The sequence below is a fragment of the Aethalodelphis obliquidens genome, unplaced genomic scaffold, assembly GCF_003676395.1.
Source record: "Aethalodelphis obliquidens isolate GAN/ISIS:26980383/991018 unplaced genomic scaffold, ASM367639v1 scaffold61, whole genome shotgun sequence".
Taxonomy (NCBI): domain Eukaryota; kingdom Metazoa; phylum Chordata; class Mammalia; order Artiodactyla; family Delphinidae; genus Aethalodelphis; species Aethalodelphis obliquidens.
In genome coordinates, this window is record NW_020838005.1 from 1299128 (window position 1) to 1317895 (window position 18768).

Consider the following 18768-nt stretch of genomic DNA (forward strand, 5'->3'; position numbering starts at 1 on the left):
AAATTTGTTTAAAAAAAAAAAAGATATCAAGGTTTGGGTTGATTTCCTATAGTGTCTCTGCCTAATTGTTGTTATGCTTAAGCAAGTCTTGTAAGACCTTGAACTTAAAAGCCAGTACTTATTAAAATGGCTACCTGATTTATTATTCCTATGGTTCTTTTTATGATTACGCCTTTGCCCATGGTATTTTAGAAACAAAATTTTGCATAATAGAGTCAAATTAATCTAATATAGGCTGTCCACTCCAACTGTGACAGTATAACCCATCCAGGACACATTTTAAATGTCATATGAGTAAGATGAAATCACCAAATTAGGGGTGTTTTACTTTTACAGTAACCTGATATCCCACCCCTCTTTGGAAATTTAATTTTTTTCATTAATATAGAGATTAAAACATGAAATAGAACTAAGAACAGAGATAACTATCAACTCTGTGTTGGATTTTACATTACTGATCTTCTGACTTTTTTCATAGTGGTAACTGCCTCTTCATGATTGTATAACATTATCGCCTAATGTGAGACTATAAATTGGAAACCCAAAACTCACATATTTTTATTTTTACTCCCTTTGAATATCTAATAATAGAAGACAATCAATAATGTTTATTTTATTGTGTAGGATTTTAATTAATAAATTTGAGCTATTTGTAAAAATGAGTCTATATAAAACCAACAATGACTGCACCAAAAAAAAAAAAATTTCAAAGTGTTAGTGTTAGAGACATCCAAAAGGTTACTTGTCCAACCTCATTATATAACTGAAAAAACTAAGGTGCAAGAACGGAAGATAACTAAGTCCACGACCTCTTAGATAAAATACTAGTTAACCGGAAGCTAGAAACCAGCTCTCAACCACTAGTTCAAAGCTTTATGTACTGTAGTGTACTATCTTACAGAACTTTCTAATGCACATCTTTTTTGGCATCAGGATCTTTGACCTGTGACCTAAATGCCATTGCAAGCAGAATGGCACATCAGTTGGGGCATGACCTTGGGATGCGGCATGATGATTACCCATGTACCTGTACTTTGGGAAAATGCGTGATGGATAGTGATGGAAGGTGAGGCTTAAACAACATAGAGAATATATTTCAATATTGGGGGAGTGGCTTTGAGTAAAACTCAATATTGTAGGGACATATGGTTATTATCTGGAATTTTCCTGATATCTCCTGGGTAAGAACTCAGTAACTGATATCTAATTTTACATCATTATCTACATAATTAGTAATATTTTGGGGGGACCATAACATCCCACTCAAACGTATCCAAGACTTTAAAAGTCCATCTGTATCCAATCATTGTATCAATAATAATAACAAAGGAGTCAAAACAAAAGGAAGATGGAAGGGAGGCAAGTTTCAGCTTAAAAAGAAATATATCACATTCCTAAGATGTGTAAGAGCGTACTATATATTAATAGTTTGTTTCAGAAAATGTTTATAGAGAACTACTTTGCGCCAGGCACTGTGTTAACTAGTGCTTATTTTTAAAAACTTTGAACATGAGTCAGTCCCTGTATTGAGAAGCTTGTATTCTTGCATGGATGGTAGGCAAATATATAGATTATTTCAAGTGGGGCAAATAAAAAGTGACATGGGAGCAGCAGGCACAATTGGTCGGAACCATGGGCTTCAGGAAGGATATTCTGGAGGATATATAGTCTGAGTATTTTCACTAAAATAGTATGTGTTGGCTGTGTTTCAATAAGACATTTTTTATAATAAAGAGCCCAGCTACTACTCTGCTGTAACAGTGAGACAAGAGTAAAAAGGTAAATGGACCTTGAGTCTATCATTTACGTATGTTTTTTTGTTCTAAATTCTTCATAGAACTTTCATAGCTGTTCTACCACTATGCATTGATATGATTAATCTTTATTTTTAACTCATCCTATCTCTAGCATTCCTGCACTAAAATTCAGTAAATGCAGCAAAACCCAGCAATATCTCAAGGATTACAAGCCAACGTGCATGTTCAATATTCCATTTTCTGATAAGTTAAGTGATTATCCATATTGTGGAAACAAGAGGTTGGACGATGGAGAAGAGTGTGATTGTGGCCCTGTTCAGGTATTTGCAAATGATGTTGCCTTTACATTTACAAAGTGTAACCTCAGCTAGAATCTAGACAGGGATGTAGCCATTAATCAACCATGGTAATTCTTGTAAAGCTTTAAAAACTGTGCTTTAAAAAAAAAAATGGAGGGCTTCCCTGGTGGCGCAGTGGTTGAGAATCTGCCTGCTAATGCAGGGGACACGGGTTCGATCCCTGGTCTGGGAAGATCCCACATGCCGCGGAGCAACTAGGCCCGTGAGCCACAACTACTGAGCGTGCGCGTCTGGAGCCTGTGCTCCGCAACAAGAGAGGCCGCGATAGTGAGAGGCCCGCACACCGCGATGAAGAGTGACCCCCGCTCGCCTCAACTAGAGAAAACCCTCGCGCAGAAACAGAGACCCAACACAGCCAAATATAAATAAATAAATAAATTAAAAAAAAAAAAAAAAAAAAAAGGAAACAAGTTGTTGGTGCAGCCTCAATGCAAGGCTTCTTACCAAGTCATGTAATGATCTTGCTGGAGATTCAAAGCATCACATTAGCCTGGTTTATACATTAATTGGCTCCTCTTGTGAGAAGGGCTCATAGGTGTTGTTAAGTCTGATCTCTCATGCACTGTAGGAATCTGTTCTACAAAATCCCTCACAGTCAGTCAATCGAGTTTTACTCAGGGTCTTATGAGGTTAGTCTATATCCCTGCTGACCAGTTCACATTATTAGAAAAGTTAATTGAGCAGAAACCTTCTAAACTTACACATATTCATTGCAGTCTCTGGTACATTTAGAATAAGCCTTGGAGGCATATTTTAAATTAATTCTTATTCTGCTTTTCTCTAACATAGGAGCTTTTTCTTTCAAGAGGTCATCATATAGGTATGTGTCCTAGATAATGACTTCTCACATTATCAAGTGCTTATAAATCACCTGGGCATGTTGTTAAAGTGTGGATTCTGATTCAGTAGGTCTGGAGTGGAACTGAGATCCTATTCCTACCAACCTGCAAGGCTGTCTAAGGCCGCCGGTCCAAGGACCACATTTTAAGTAGCTATTTTCTAGACACTGCACAATTCAAAATTCACTCTGGCTATGAAGAGACTCCAAGATCAGAGCGGAGGCAGCGAAGGTCCAGAGGTTACAGCTTCTATTTTTCAAATGTCTCAGATTAAATGGAAAGAGAATCCTAACTTTGGAAAGTGATGCTTTTGCCTATGTGCATTTTTTGGAATAGTCCTACAGTTTCATTCCAACACTTGAAGTACCTTACATGACAGGATGCAGACAATATTTTGCAGTCTTAACTTTGTTTCAGCAGATAGGGTCTAAGTGTCCATCCTGTTATTATTATCTAACGATGCATTTTGTTAAAAGTTCAGCCATAAATATTTAGCATCTTGAGGACAATATAAAATCAGAAGTTGTATTATCTCACACCCAACATTTAGCATGAGAAGCAGCAGGACTCTTCCAGAGAACAGAAGTCATCAGGAGAATGGAAGGTCACAAACTCCGGGCTTTGTATGCTACCAGTGAGAATCATTAGCTGTGGAGTACTGAAGAGCACAAGGGAAGGAAACAAAGTAAAAGTCCCAAACACCAGTTGCACACAGTAGTCTTTGTATACATATCATAGTCAAGGACCATGTATTGGATTTAACTCTGAAAAACAATTATGGCTAAATTGCATAGAAGCACCACAAATTAACTCTTCAAACAGGAGCCAAACTACAAACTGCTTCTAATTTTTCATTTTTGATTATTGCCAGGAATGCACTAATCCTTGCCGTGAGGCACACAAATGTATGTTGAAGCCAGGATTTAGTTGTGCAGAAGGAGAATGCTGTGAATCTCGACAGGTAAGATCCTTTGCTAGGACTGGGTTTCTCTGTTTTCAGTTTATTAAGTATACATAGAACCAAAGAGTCATCTGGCCACTGAATGACCTTCCACCACTAATCCCAGATTGGAGCTAAGATTGCTCGTACCCAATACAGCCTCTTCTGAGATGCTCAGACTTCTAAATACTAAGCAGTGTTATGGTCTGGGGAGTGGAGAAGCAGGTAAGCAGTGCTTGGACTTTTAGGAGTGGAGTTATACGGCTAACATGATTCTTGCTTTTTTTGTCGATCATTACCAACCTATTTGACCTCAGCTGAGGGGGAAAATGGCATCCCAACAACAGTGAACTGAAAGGGAAAAGGGTTATCCTGGAATTGGAAAGTGACAGTGACTAGTAGCTGGAGATATATTCCTAGGAAAGATGACCAAAAGTCCAAATGCCTCTGTCTAAGGGTTTATTGACACTTCTTTCACGCCACTAGATTGCGAACTGACAAAGGAAAGGAAGTGTGTTTTATTCATCTTCAAATTTTTCCAAAACCCAGCACAAATTAAATGCATATTGAATGGCTGAATGAGAGAGAATATTTCCATGTCGTGCCCTCCAGCAGTGAGAGCCTGGGTATGTTTTTAGTTCATCTGAAAAGATCTGATTTATTGGGAGTGGTGATTCCTCATTAGAGTCAGGCGTTCCCAGCTGCGCGTGTACGGTGGGGTGGGGTGTGAGAAAGGCATGTACTAAAGGGATGAAGAAGGCAAGATGAACAAAACATATGCTTCATTTCTCCATTTTATGTCCATTCCAACTCTTCTCAGTGCTGCTCTAATACCAAATTTCAAAAACACCAACTTGTCGTTCCTAAAATCACATAAAAACCAAGAATGCTAATAATTCTCAGTGGAGTGGAGAGGGAAGTCATGATCCATCCTTAAAACTTTTTTAGATAAATTAAATGGGTCAACCTCCTTACTTCCTCCTACTTACTGAACCTTTCCTAACCTATGGATGTCCAAGATTCAATCTATTCATTTTTCTTCAACAGTTGAAAAAAGCAGCGTCTATATGCAGACCAGCAAAAGATGAGTGTGATTTTCCTGAGATGTGTACTGGCCACTCTTCCGGGTGTCCTAAGGACCAATTCCAAATAAATGGATTTCCTTGCAAGAATGCAAAAGGCTACTTCATGGGGAATTGTCCCACCCGGGATGATCAGTGCTCTGAAGTGTTTGATAAAGGCGAGAGACAATTACAGTGAATGATTGATAAAGATAACAGCCGTTATTTCTGTTACTGTCCCTTAGGAATCTGGGGACAAGATTGGAGATAATGCCATTTGTGGCAGATATTACCTGGCACCTTTCTGAATAATACCTTTCATATTCATTGACTTTACCTCTAATATTAATTGACTAGCTCGGTATGTGGGTTAAGGTATGTTTCTTTCTTTTTTATATTCATATTCCTTCCTAAAATATCCTCCCGAGGCAATAGGATAGTTTTTAAGTTATTTAGTTGTCCCATTCTGCTTCACTGCTACATGACACTGAAATTTCAATTATATTAGAAAAGTAAGGCATTTTATGATTTGTCATATTCATGCTTTCAATGTTTTACTTTTATCATACCATTTTTGGGTCCCAGAGGCAAAAGACAGTTCTGATATCTGCTACAAGATGAATAAAATTGGAAATAAATTTGGATACTGCAAACACACGAAACACGTATTAATTCCTTGTGAAGAAAAGTACGTGCCCTCTCAGAGTGTTTTGCAAAATCAGAACAGCTCTTGTTCTGACAGCTGCCAGCCTGTTTTTACTGAGGAGATTAGGAAGAAAGGGAAGCAAGAAGGGAGAGAGCACACATCCCTGATGGAATTAACAGGCATTTATGTTCTGTACTTTGTAACTGAAAGTCATGGAACACAAGGAGGAAAGATGGGAAAGATTTAAGATTCTTAGGAAGAAAGGGAGGAAAAGAAGCTACAAAAAAAAGAGAGAAAGAAGCAAACAGAAGGAGGGCGAAAATAAGTAGAAAAGGGGAGAAGAGGAAAAAAGAAGGAAAGCCATCAGAAGAAAGAAAGGTAGACGCTGAAGTTGAAGACAGAATGGGACAATTGGATGTTAGATCTGATTTTTAAAAAGCATGTGCTGACCCTCACTTCTGGGTTTGTTTCTGACATTTGGCAAGGCTTTCTGTGTGCCCCCAAACAGGATCTGGACTGAAAACAACAATAATAAAAACCTAGAATCAAGTTCAACTTTGCTTCTAAATATAATCCTAAAAATGGGCAGTAGCTTAACTTCTCTCACTTCCAATTGCGGCCTAATCTGTAGGGGGGCGGTTATAATGATAGCAACTTCATAGATTTGTTGTGAGAATCAACTGATGTGCTCCACGCAAGAAAGAGTAAGAAGGAAATCTTAATATCCTGATTCAAGTTATGCTAATTCAAATTACTAATAAGAAATATTCTCCTGTAAACTTGAGCTAATATTGCTTTATGAGAATTACATAGATATCATAAAGAAATACAATCATTTTACATCTTTGTCTACTCATCTCAGTTTCCAGGGTCAGGAAACAGGGTCCAACAGTTTACCCAGCCTCTCCTCTCTGACAAGCCTGGTTTAGAAAAACATGACCGGGCCACTTCACTTCCAACCTAGTCTCTAAAGTTCTATTGTATTTCTGGTCCCAAGTGTGAGAATACTCTTCCTTTCCTTCAGAGGTATCAAATGTGGAAAGATATTCTGCACAGGTGGGCAGCATTCTTCTGTCCTTGGAGAAGAAAAGATCTATCACCTTAAGAAGGCTCTGAAGCAGAATGCCACTGAATGCAAAACTTTTTTTTTATACCATGATTCTAAGGATTTTGGCCTGGTTGCTCCTGGAACAAAATGTGGAGATGGACTGGTAAGATGAGGGCCCTTTGTTTTATTAAAACTGCTTGTCCAGTCACTTAAAACCTCATTGGATCCTATAAATGGTTCCAGAGGGCTTATATATGGGAACACAGAAAAAAACTCTGCAGTATTTTTTTTAATTGAGCAGAGTAGCAATAACACTATAGTAAATATTTATTTTGCTTAATATTTGTTATACAAATTATGAAAATATTATAAATGTGCTTAATTAGTGTCTTACAGTAGATGCTCAATACAATTATAGACTGATTTTTTTTAAAAATTCATTTGACTATGAAGTAGCCATAGAATCTTCATTTATTTTATTCATTCAGACATATTTACTGGGCACATACTATGGTGCCAGTGTCTGTGCAGGACACACTTGATGTAAAGATGAGTGTACTTGAGAATTTCGTAGATTAAATTAAGTGTATCACTACAATCTAACTCAACTGTTTTCATGGTGATGTGATCAATGTGCACGAGTCCAAAGGAAGTGACTGACTTTACTTGTAGAACACAGAGTGGCATCTTCTGATGCCATTAAATGAGCAACATTTCACCTTTGACTTTATGAACAACATTTTTCAACACACAGAAGATGAGAAAAGACTTTTTAAAAAGAAATATACCTACATAATATGCAAAGGTACAAGTGTATGGCATAGACAGGTAGCTGACAATTTCAGAGTGACTGGCACTCCGAGTGAAATGGCAAAAAATTAAATTGAACAGGTAGAGTGAAGCCTGATTGGAAAGGCTTTATCACTCCAAGATGAAAACGTGAGAATGTAAACTAAAAACAGTAGCCATCTCATCAAGGTTTATAAACAAAAGAATATTTGAAAAAATATAACGCCGTAGAGAAAATCAGCAATTTTGAAGTTGAGCAGTTTCTGTGATATGCACCACCCCCTGACACTGCCATCCACAAGCATTACAGTATCATTCATATAATGAGATAGATAAATGAATTGGAAAGTAAAAATTCAGCATGTAAAAGCAGAATCAGAATTTAATAATTTCATAGAGACCTCTATTTCAAGTCCATAGATTTAATTATACAGTTTCCCATTGAAAGACTAAATAAACATAAAAATGGTGAGGAGTTAATAGCTGTGAAAATTTGGGTATGTGTACCAACCACAAACTAGAAAGTTCAAGGACGTTCAGTAAGATAGAGTATATGAGGCATTGGTTTGAAGAAAATATCGAATAATTTTCTACTCACTTCAGGTAAGGAAAATCAGCCAGAGGTACAAAGCAAACGTACGACATCCCTTTCACAGAATGGCAGGAATTAAGCCAAGAAGTTGATAGGGGAGCAGTTATTAAGGAACACTTCGTGATTGTGCAAACACATCACGACCATGTACCACCACATTGAGTGCCTAATTCCTTCTAGAGAAATCTTAGTACAGAAGTGCGCCACTCACAATGGTACCAATTCTTGAACCAATTCCTATTGAGGGAATCTATGCATAGCGAACGCTAGTCTGTAGAGGTATCACAAGGACACTACTGACAGAATTTGTCATTTTCATATTTATTCTGAGATACTATTTTTTAGACTTGAGGAACTTTAAATGCCTAAAAACATTCTAGTTTCTCTTAGTAGTTATTCTTTCTGGGTAAATTTTAATTTGGCATGGGAAAAGAGGACAAACATATCCCATTACCCCTGGGTGCCCTTTTCCTTAGTTATACTATAGAACTTACAACATAGATAAGAAAAAAGATGAAAAGTAAAAGACGAGAAACAGTAAGAGAGAAAGATAGTAGACTGCAGAGAGAATGAGAGTAGAGGAGAGAAGAGAAGAAAGAGAGGAAATTAGTTAATTCTTTCATTCTCTACCAGAGAAGAATTGCTCAAAAACTGTCTCTGTAGTTATCTCTTTATTAAACATACAGAACAGCAAAATCAAAATAAAATACATCTCAGTATTTTCCTTTAGTTGAGCCTGAAATACCTGAAGTGAGGTCTACGTGGGTTTTAAAACAATGTTTCTCACTGTTTAATCATGTATATAGAAAACCCATTCTATAAGCATAAGGAAAGAAGATAAACAACAGACATAAGAGAATTCAGTACAGTGAACAAAGGAGACCAGTCTGAGATATCAAAGATGATAGTCTCCTATGAAACAGATGCATTTTTAAAAAGACGAAAATCCTATAGAAATAAGTTAAATTTATATTTTATACTATTTAGAAGGATATTAAATCTATAAAAATGATATAATTTGAAATCAAGAAGCACTGCCTTCAAAGTGCAAAATGAATCGTGATTGCCTGTTTATATGCAATTTATGCAGTAAGCCATGGACTAGAAACTCCAGGGAAAAAAAAAAAAAAGGAAATTGGAAGCTAAACTTCTTAACACAGAAAAATAAGATAAGGAAATTTTTTAAAATAAAAGAAAATGAATAAAAGCAAGAGAAACAGTGCTAAGAAACCTGATACAGTGTTAATAGGAATTCTAGATAAAGGAAACAGAATAGAGGTAAAAAAATGTAATTAAGGAAATAATACTCAACAATGTCCCTGAGCTTAGGAATGAATAAAGTAAAAACTCAGTACCGGGAAAAAAATCATAAAAATAAATGAGCATTTAGACTTATCTTCATACCATGAAGTCAACAATAAAGAAAATGTTCTATGAGCACAAAAGAAGGCAAGTATTATTTTTCAATAGGAAAAATTATCAAGTTACCATCGTATGTATCCCCAACAAAAAATGCCGGAAGATAATGCAGCAAAATCCACAGTTTTGGGAAACAGAAATATGGTGACCCTAAAACCACATATATAACCAAGCTATTATTCAGAGTGTAAAGTAATAGAACAACACCCGCACAACCTTATGATTAAGACAATATACAGTAAAATTAGACAGCATTTATTTTCTGAAAAGAAGAATAGTCAAGTACTCCAGCCAACTGGAAAATGAATTTAAATTGAAGTGATATCTGCACTTTCGTATTCACTGCAACATTATTCACAATAGCCAATGGAAACAATTTAAATGTCCTTGGACAGGTGAATGGATAATGAAAATGTGATTATATACACATATATGTGACTTTATATATATATATATATATATATATATATATATATGAATATTATTTAGCCTTAAAAAATAGAAATCCTTTTTAACAACATGGATGAACTTGGATATTTCACTTATGCTAAGCAAAATAAGCCAGACACAGAAAGACAAATACTGTATGATCTCACTTATATGTGGAATCTAAAAAAATTATAAAGTCACAGTAGCAGGAAGGAGAATGATGGTTGCTGAGGACGAGGGGTAGGGAAAACAGAGAGACATTGGTTAAAGGATACAAACTCTCTGTTATAAAATGAATAACTTTTGGAGATCTAATGTAAAGCATGGTGACTATAGTTAATAATACCGTAATGTGTACCTGAAATTTTCTGAGAAGTAGATCTTAGGTGTTATCACAAAAAAAGTAACTATTTGACGTGATGGGTGGGTTAATTAGGTTGTTTGTGGTCATCTCACAATGTATGAGAGTACCTAAAGTCATCACGATATACACTTTAAATATATACAATTTTTAATTGTTAATTATACCTCAATAGAGTTGGAAAAACATTTCCAGATGTAAGCTTTTTTTCTAAAGAAACAGGTAAAACTAAAAATAACAGTTGACAAATAAATGAGCTAAGATAAGCCAGGCAATAACCACAAGCAACACAACAACAGTTATTTGGTCATAAAACCTACCCCCCAAAACGAGCATAATTTAAAACGAAAGTAATAAGTATAAATAAGAAGATTAATTGATTTTGACAAAATGCCCAACCAGCAACTGTGAAATAAACGATCACAGATCCTTATCAAATCAGAAAAAAACCTCATAGAAGGAATAGAAGAAATTGCTGCAATTACAATGGTGGAATCTTTGATAGATTAACATTTGAAGAATTAATAAGGACATAGGCATTATAATAATTAATGTTTGTATACAACAGTATTTGAATGTGCAGTACACATTTCAAATAACCATTGAATATTTATAGAGGATTTCTTCTTCCACAGAAGATTCTACATGTGGTTTTTCACAACAGAACAAATGATGCAAATTCTAAGAGCAAGTAATTCTAATTCATCTTGGTGACTTCATTTCTAGGTGTGCAGCAATGGTGAATGTGTGACTACTGCACAGGCCTACAATTCAACCAACTGCTCCTCTCAGTGCAATGAAAATTCTGTAAGGTTTGACTCCTTTTAAAATTAGTGTCTTACCAGTCATTTATTTACACAAGACTTCATTCCTGAGCCCATGTATAAGTGCAGGTGTGCGCATGAGCGTGTATGTATGTATGTATATACGTACGTATAGTGATTTTTAAATAAAATATGCATTTGGGATCCATTTTTTTCATGTATCATCAATAATATTGATCCAAAAGCCAAACCAAGTATTATACATAGATAATGCCAGTGTTGCAAGTATATGTCTTATCATTGGACTGGTAATCTAGAAACCCAGGAGCTTACATATGAATGAAGTTTAAACCTGAAGTTTAACATTGGATCTATCATAATTTCACTTACAGTTAAATTACACCAATATCAACATTAGCCTAAAGCTTTTGAGAAAAACAATAAAAGCAATTTTTTTCCACTCATTTAACACTGTTCAATACTAGCAGTACCTAGCAGTTTGCATGTGTGGGTAACATCTTTCCTAAGCCAAATTAATCAGTAACACGTATATAGAGTTGTACTCTTTCAATTATTTTACATATACATTAAATTTTAAAAGCTTCATAACAACATTAAAAGATAAGTACTATTTCTATGCCCACTTTTAGAGATGGCGAACCAGTCGCACTGATGGTATGCGCAAGGAAAAGCTGAGAATTCAGGACAGAAAGAGTGTGTGTTCTTAACCATTACACAATGCTCTTTGATGAACTAAACATTATGCCATCACTCTTTTCCCACATTAATATTATCTCACTGTTACTAAGCCTAGTTAGAGTCTCCTCTTTGGTTATGACATGTCCAGCTCTAGCCGGGCTGTTCATTTAATAAGATTTATGGCTTCTGGAAAAATAAGTCAAACTACCTGGCTCATCTGGTTTTGAATTTGTCAGGATCATTCTCTTGTTCCAAGGCCATCTTCAAAGACAGCTGCTCCTTGTATTTTGTTTGCTTATTTTTCCCAACGTTGATTTTGGTATGTTTAGTTAATTAATCAATAAAAAGTTCATGAGTGCGTGGGTGTGTGTGTTTTTGGGTGTGTGTGTTTGATGTAGAGCTGGCACTAAGCTAAATGAGCTTCAAAACACAACTTACCTCAGTCCTTTGATGAATTATGATTTACGGCTCTTCCAGGTGGATGATGGTGAACTTGAGTGCCAGTGTGAGGCAGTACAGGCATCTGCGGAATGGGAGGAAACCTTAAATGTTACCAGTGAGCATCCTAGATTAATATAATATCCTTCATATATCAAAAGCCTCACCAGTGAGAATGCTTTTTGCTTATATTCTAAGTCCACTGCACATATGTTGTATTTCTGTATGGATTTGTATGGTCTTCTTGGTACATTGGATATTTAAATACCCAAGTTTGAATTTACTAAAATTTCTTTTTAGAATGAACGTATCTCCTTCTAGTTAAATTTGGATGAGTTCTTCTAAGAACCCGTAACACAGTAAGGCCTTTTCTATAGTCAATAACTGACAATCCAACTTTTCCTGCTGACTGTGATTCCCTTAAACACAATGGAATCTTGGGTGGAGTGTTAATTGTTAATACAGATAATAATTTGTGCAATGTTTTGGTCTTTTACTTTATTTAAAAAAATAACTGGTGGAGGGAGAATTAAAGCCCTTTAAGGAAGGAATAAGCAGAATTGTAACAGCTCAGTTAAGTGTTAATATTCCATCGTCCTAAAGTTGATGTCCTGGCTGAAGTTCATGTGTCTTAATGTTACAGATATCTCCATCCTGGTGGTTGGGCTCATCCTGGTTATTATTGGTGTTGTGGTTGTCATAGTATTAATTCGTTACAAAAAATGTATTAAAGTTGAAGCAAGTTCAAAGGTATGTCTGTATTCTCTCTGTGTTGAAGGGGACCATGACTGAGACTATGTAAGCTTTATGGCCATAGAGATGGGAGAAAAGTATAAGCCTCTTACTGAAGGCCAAGTAGATTAGTAATAAGTCAGGCTTTTACACACTTTGCTCTCATTGAAATGTTTATCCCAGTGACTCCCAAACTTTGCTGCACACTGGAATCAAAAGGGATTTAGGATTGACATACATATACTACTATGTATAAAATAGATAACTAATGAGAACAGACTGTACAGCACAGAGAACTCTACCCAATGCTCTGTGGTGACCTAAATGGGAAGGAAATCCAAGGAAGAGGGGATATTTCTATACGCGTGGCTGATTTACCTTGCTACACAGCAGAAACTAACACAACACTGTAAAGCAACTATACTCCAATTTTTTTTAAAAAGGAGATTTAAAAAAAATACTAAATTTGATTCCTCCATCAGATTTAATTGTTATAGAGTGTAACATGAGTATCAGTCTTTAAAAAATCTCCAAGATGATTTAATATTAACCACTGGCTTACCTCATACTTTAGCTGGTATCAACATTCAATTCCTTTCTTGACAGCCCACCGAGAGAAACCCTAGGAGTGGAGAATAAAGGATACTTTGGTGATGAGCAGCAGACAAGGACTGAGTCCATCTTACCTGGTATTCACCCCCTACATGTAAGAAAATATCATTCGCACTAGTTAATCAATTTAAAAAGTAGTTGTATGTATGTTTGAAGTGGAACTATCCCTAAGCTAAGTGAGGTGGGAAATGCAGAATGGTCTAACCTGATTCCACACCAATAACCTTCCGTTGACAGGTGGGGAAGGAGAGGACGGCAGGACTCAAACATACCAAGACACTATTTCAGAGCAGAATGGTTAAATAAAATACTAATTTGTGCATGACTGGAAAAATGTACAAGCATAAACCATATTCTGGGATATGAAACAAATCTTAATAAATTTAAAAGAATTGGGGTCATACAAAATATGTTCTCAAAATAAAATTCTATTAGAGATCAGTATGAGAAAAATACTGGGAAAAATCTTTTTCTCGTAAAAAATTTAAAATGTACAAGACTAAATGATAGTGTTAAGAGATAAATATTTGGGGGTAAAAGTATAATCACATGCAAGGAGGAGGTCACTATTATAAGTTGGGAAAGTGGCTAATTTGGGGGGAGGAAGTGGGTGACAGTAATGATAGGAAACTTGAAATGGCAAAGTTTTATTCCTTAATCAGTGCAGTGATTGCAAGGATATTTACCTTAAATGGTTCATTAAGCCATGAATCTGTTTTGTGTGTGTTTTTTATCTGTATTGTATTTTCCCAAGAAATGACTAAAAATGAATAAGGGCAACAATGCCAATTATTAGTGGGGATATAGAGAGTAAAAACTCTCATAAAAGCTAATGAAACTTTAAATGGTACAACCAATAGGTAAAATTCATACTATACCCTAAACGTGATCATACACATTCACTGTAATCCAGCAATTCCTGTCATTATGAACACACCGAACAGAAATGTGTACATGTGTATATCGGAAAACATCAACAATAATGTTCCAACAGCATTATTTGCAAAAAGTGAAAATAATACGAATGTCCAATAACGCTACAGAGAAGGAAAAACGAACAAACTACTGACATTTACAACATACTATTGTATGTGATATCTTACTGTCACACACTCTTAGACAACACACCGAACCTAAAAGCAAACTGTATGATTCAACTTATATAAATTCAAACTGACAAAACTACTCTATGGTATTAGAAGTCAGGGTAGTCGTACCACAGGGAAGATTTTCAGAGGGAACGGTTAAAGTTTTATGTTTTGATCTGGGTGGGGTTCGGTTACCCATAGGTGCTCATTTTTAAAAATTCACCCACCTCATACTTTCTGTTTGTACATTTCTTTGTGTATCTTTTACATTAAAAGAAAAGTTTATTAAAATGACACCCATAGCAATATATGAAAACTTAATAAAAAAGCTGACAATCCTGTAAAAGTCCCTGCAAGCAGTGGCTTGTTCAGCACCTTTAACAACAGCTATGATTTCCAAAGCATTTGATTCAGTGGGAAAAAAAAAAAAAAAATGTGAGTGCTGGTTAGGAAGCTACAAAAGCATTCCTTTTAAAAAAGTTAACCAGTGAGGAAAGAATTTGCGATAAGATTATACCGATGAAACTGCCCACTAGGACCTAAGTTTTGAAGGAAGTATGAACTGATCCTTGTTAGATGCAAATGCCAATGAAAATATAATGGTGCTAGTATTTTAAAATTAGGATTTTTTCTTTTTTTTGGTTAGTGGTAATCTTGCTCCACGTCTCCAGAGATTCTGAATGCTTTACCCCAACTCTTCATGTCCCAAAAGCCCCGTGCTTTTTACTGTACAATATTACAGAACAAGCTCCCACCCTACCCCCAGGAACACATATATGACATTATAGTAGAAAGGCTTTTACTGAACTTCTCTTACTTATGTCTGTATAGTTACCCTTTCTCTGGTAATATGATGGTTGATCATTTTTATCCAATCATACATTTTATTATGCCAGTGGTGACCCAAATCAACAAGTCTACATTGTCCACGCAAATGAAAGGAAAATATTGTGTAATAATTTTTTAAGCTTACACTGAGATTTTCTGGTATGAGAACACAGGATGCTAATATCAGGTTTAAATAAGAAACTGAATGTAAATGCACTTAGCACCGTGTCTGGTATATATTTAGCACTTAATATGTGTTAAGTGTCTACTATGCCTCATGCACTGTCACAGTAACTTCCCTAATTACATTTTCTTTAAATTAATGTGCAAAACAGTTGCACTCCCAGAGAACGGATTCAGGTGAAGTTAGCCTGAGCGTATGATCAATGATAGATAGTCATCAGAGGTTCAAATAGAGCCTGGGGCATATTTATATTGAATACAAAATCCTTAAGGGCTTTTTGGATTTTTAGTTAAATGGGGGAACTTAGAAGTAGAGCTTAATAAATATTTGTTAAATATATGAACGAATTTAATTAACCATATAGCATAATATATTATAAATACAGATTGTATAGGACAGTTTGGGTCCTTGAATCTCTTGTTTAGGTTTTTTGTATTATTTGTCATAAAATTATATGAATAATAATGATTTAGCTGACTCCTGTCTGATACATTAGTTACCCATCAAAGGCCAGTTCTCAGCAAAATTGTGGTTTGGAAAAGATCTGTGTTTGGTGTCCTTTCCCAGTTACATTAATGATATTTGGTTAGCTTTTCTGTCTGGTACCCAGTGCCTCTCCTAGGTCCTATTTCCACTGAACCATGCTGCCTGGTTGTATTAATGTCCACGGGGTGGGGGGGGGGGGGTTTAAAAGAAAGCACTTCAAAAAGGGTAACTTCGCAGGGCACATCTGCATTACAATAGTAAGTTCTGGAAATCCTCACAGACCTCCAAGGTCCAAAGGGATGTGCCTGGTTGTGGAATTTCAGGCATGCAGACAATTAGAGACTCTAAGATTTGGAAGTTAACAGACTGACCTTGAACTACTCATATCATAACATGTAAAGAAACTCCCACTCTTATATGTATGCTTGATGTACAGATAAGTTGTTAGACTCATCCATCACAAGAGAACAACCTAGGCAAGATATGGTCTCTGTGTGTTTCAATATCTGTACATTTACTAGGACTGTATCCTAGAGACGACTAGCAAATGTATTTTGTAGGCTCGGAAAACAGTCATAGTTGTTTGAGCCCTAACTGCAGGTTAAGAGTATCTCTTTTCGTCAGCCAAGAACTGCAGAGTCCTCGGAGAGACGTCAACCAGTTTCTTGAGTCCGCACTGCATCACGCTGGTATGGTCCCTTGGCTCTTTTCTGTTGGTTGTGCTGGTCTGTGTACATTTCACTAATAATCTTGGTACCTCTTAACCACTCATTGGTCCCTTGAAAATTTCCAACAGTATAACATGGCTCTCTGACTTGAGGCAGAAACAGGAACGTCCTACTTCTCAGCAGGGCTGGGATTAGGGTGATAAAGAGCACAGTGACTCTTGTAAGCACACAGTCAGATACCGTCATTATTTAAAATACTGACTGTGCTCATCATGAATTCTTGGGAATTAGTTCTGATTTTTTTTTTAAAAAACAACACATTAACGTATTATTGATTGTGATCACAGAGTTTGTTTGTACCCCTTAAATGCTGCTCCTGGGACAAATGCCTCGCTCACCTCGCCCTGGTCCCAGCCCTGGTTCTCAGGGGTCAAACCCAATGACAGCTTCCAGAGAGGCCTTGATCAGGAGAGGGCTTTCCGCTAACTGAGGAGATGTCTTCCCTGAATAAATATTGATGAGAAAGAAACAAATTAGCTAAATCAGCCCACACATGCACGAGAGACACGGAGCCAAAAAAGAGATATTACCAGGTTTCTAAGAGCCCCTGTACCTTTATCTACACCTGTATCCTCAAGGTCACACAGAACACTTCCTATTCAGAACTGGACGCCGAAATCACCGAGACTCTCAACTACATCTTTGTAAACTCAGCAATTCTCATTACGCATTGTTCAATGGCTAGAAGGGTGTGATTAAGGTAGTGTTCAGTCTGTGGCTCCACAGAATCTGCCTGTCACACAAAAGGGTCTCAGAACGTGCTGTATAGTCAGCGTGGCACGGAATGAGCATATCTCCCCATGCCCTGCTCCACCAGCACAGTCCCTTTTTATAAACTGGTTTTACTGGGATTTCAACTGAGATTTTTTTTGAATGAAAGCTCTAGTACTTGAAAAATGTTTGGCAATCTTCTTACCAAATATATTGTTGGAGAGAGTTACAATCAGGATAACAAGGAAACATGGCTTCTGATAAAACTTCACTTATCCTGAACTATCATTGCCTCACCCCACCCCCATCCCCTCCATTCCCTAGCGATTTACAGTCTTCGGTTTTTCATGGATCAAAAAGAGGTGGTCTGTGTGTGTATGTGCTCATGTGTATGTGTGCCTGTGTGTGAAATCTGGTTTGGTTCCTGACACAGATTTTTCAAATGCTAGCCTCCTTTTGTGTTCTTTGTCTACTCATTGATTGGAGAGATCCTCTGTTCTTATCAAAAGATTAGGAAGGTTGAAATTGTTTCCCCTGATATGTTTAAATTTCTAACTGATAATTCAGCAGTGCATGTTTTAGTCCAAGAGTTTTCAACCTGACTGAAGGAGCAAGCTAGAATTCAACAGTGTCAGAGTCTGAATACATTTTAGAAATAACAACAAAAACAAAATTTCTTTCTCAAACTTTTCTTGGATAGAGTATACATACCCATGGGTTCTCATGAGGTATTTTAAAGGACATAACAGTACTGGTAATCATAGAAAAGGTATCCTTTCTAATGGAACGGTTTTTTTCAAGATTACTTTGTCCAAGTTTTCACTTACAAATCAATAACTGACTATGCCCGAGCAATGATTTCACTTTTGAATTATTAGGTCTGATGTCAGAATATTTATCAAAAAATTGTGATTTTTGCCAAAGGGAGACAAAATGAGCATTCAGAGTTTTTGTTTTCATTCCTTCATTCATCCATTCAGTGACTTTTGTTGAGTCCCTGCAATGTACTGGGTTAATGTGAAGCTTTCCCCAAGAAAGCATTCTTACTAGAACTACTGCCCAATACACTTTCCCTGTTGGGATGGAGAAGACAAGACTTTTCTAATGGTCCCTCCACTCCACAAGGATGAACCTGTCTCACACTGGGGAGTAGAAAGAGATGCTCCTTAGTGCAAGCAAACTGGCTTCTTGTATTGAAAAATAAAATGATTTTCTTTCTTTTGTGATAGGCTTGTCGATTTTATTTTATAATGACAGC

The 18768-nt window shown here is 36.4% G+C and overlaps 1 protein-coding gene across 1 annotated transcript in view; it reads left to right on the forward strand.

The window, feature by feature from the left end:
* The window catches only part of ADAM7 (ADAM metallopeptidase domain 7), a 173251-nt gene that overhangs the window by 24193 nt on the left and 130290 nt on the right, over positions 1-18768 (forward strand). The window contains 11 exon segments of the mRNA XM_027087951.1: positions 934-1066; positions 1909-2077; positions 3827-3916; positions 4943-5135; positions 5542-5644; positions 6627-6813; positions 10967-11047; positions 12181-12259; positions 12785-12870; positions 12872-12891; positions 13480-13579. Of these exon segments, the coding sequence (XP_026943752.1) occupies positions 934-1066; positions 1909-2077; positions 3827-3916; positions 4943-5135; positions 5542-5644; positions 6627-6813; positions 10967-11047; positions 12181-12259; positions 12785-12870; positions 12872-12891; positions 13480-13579 (1241 nt within the window).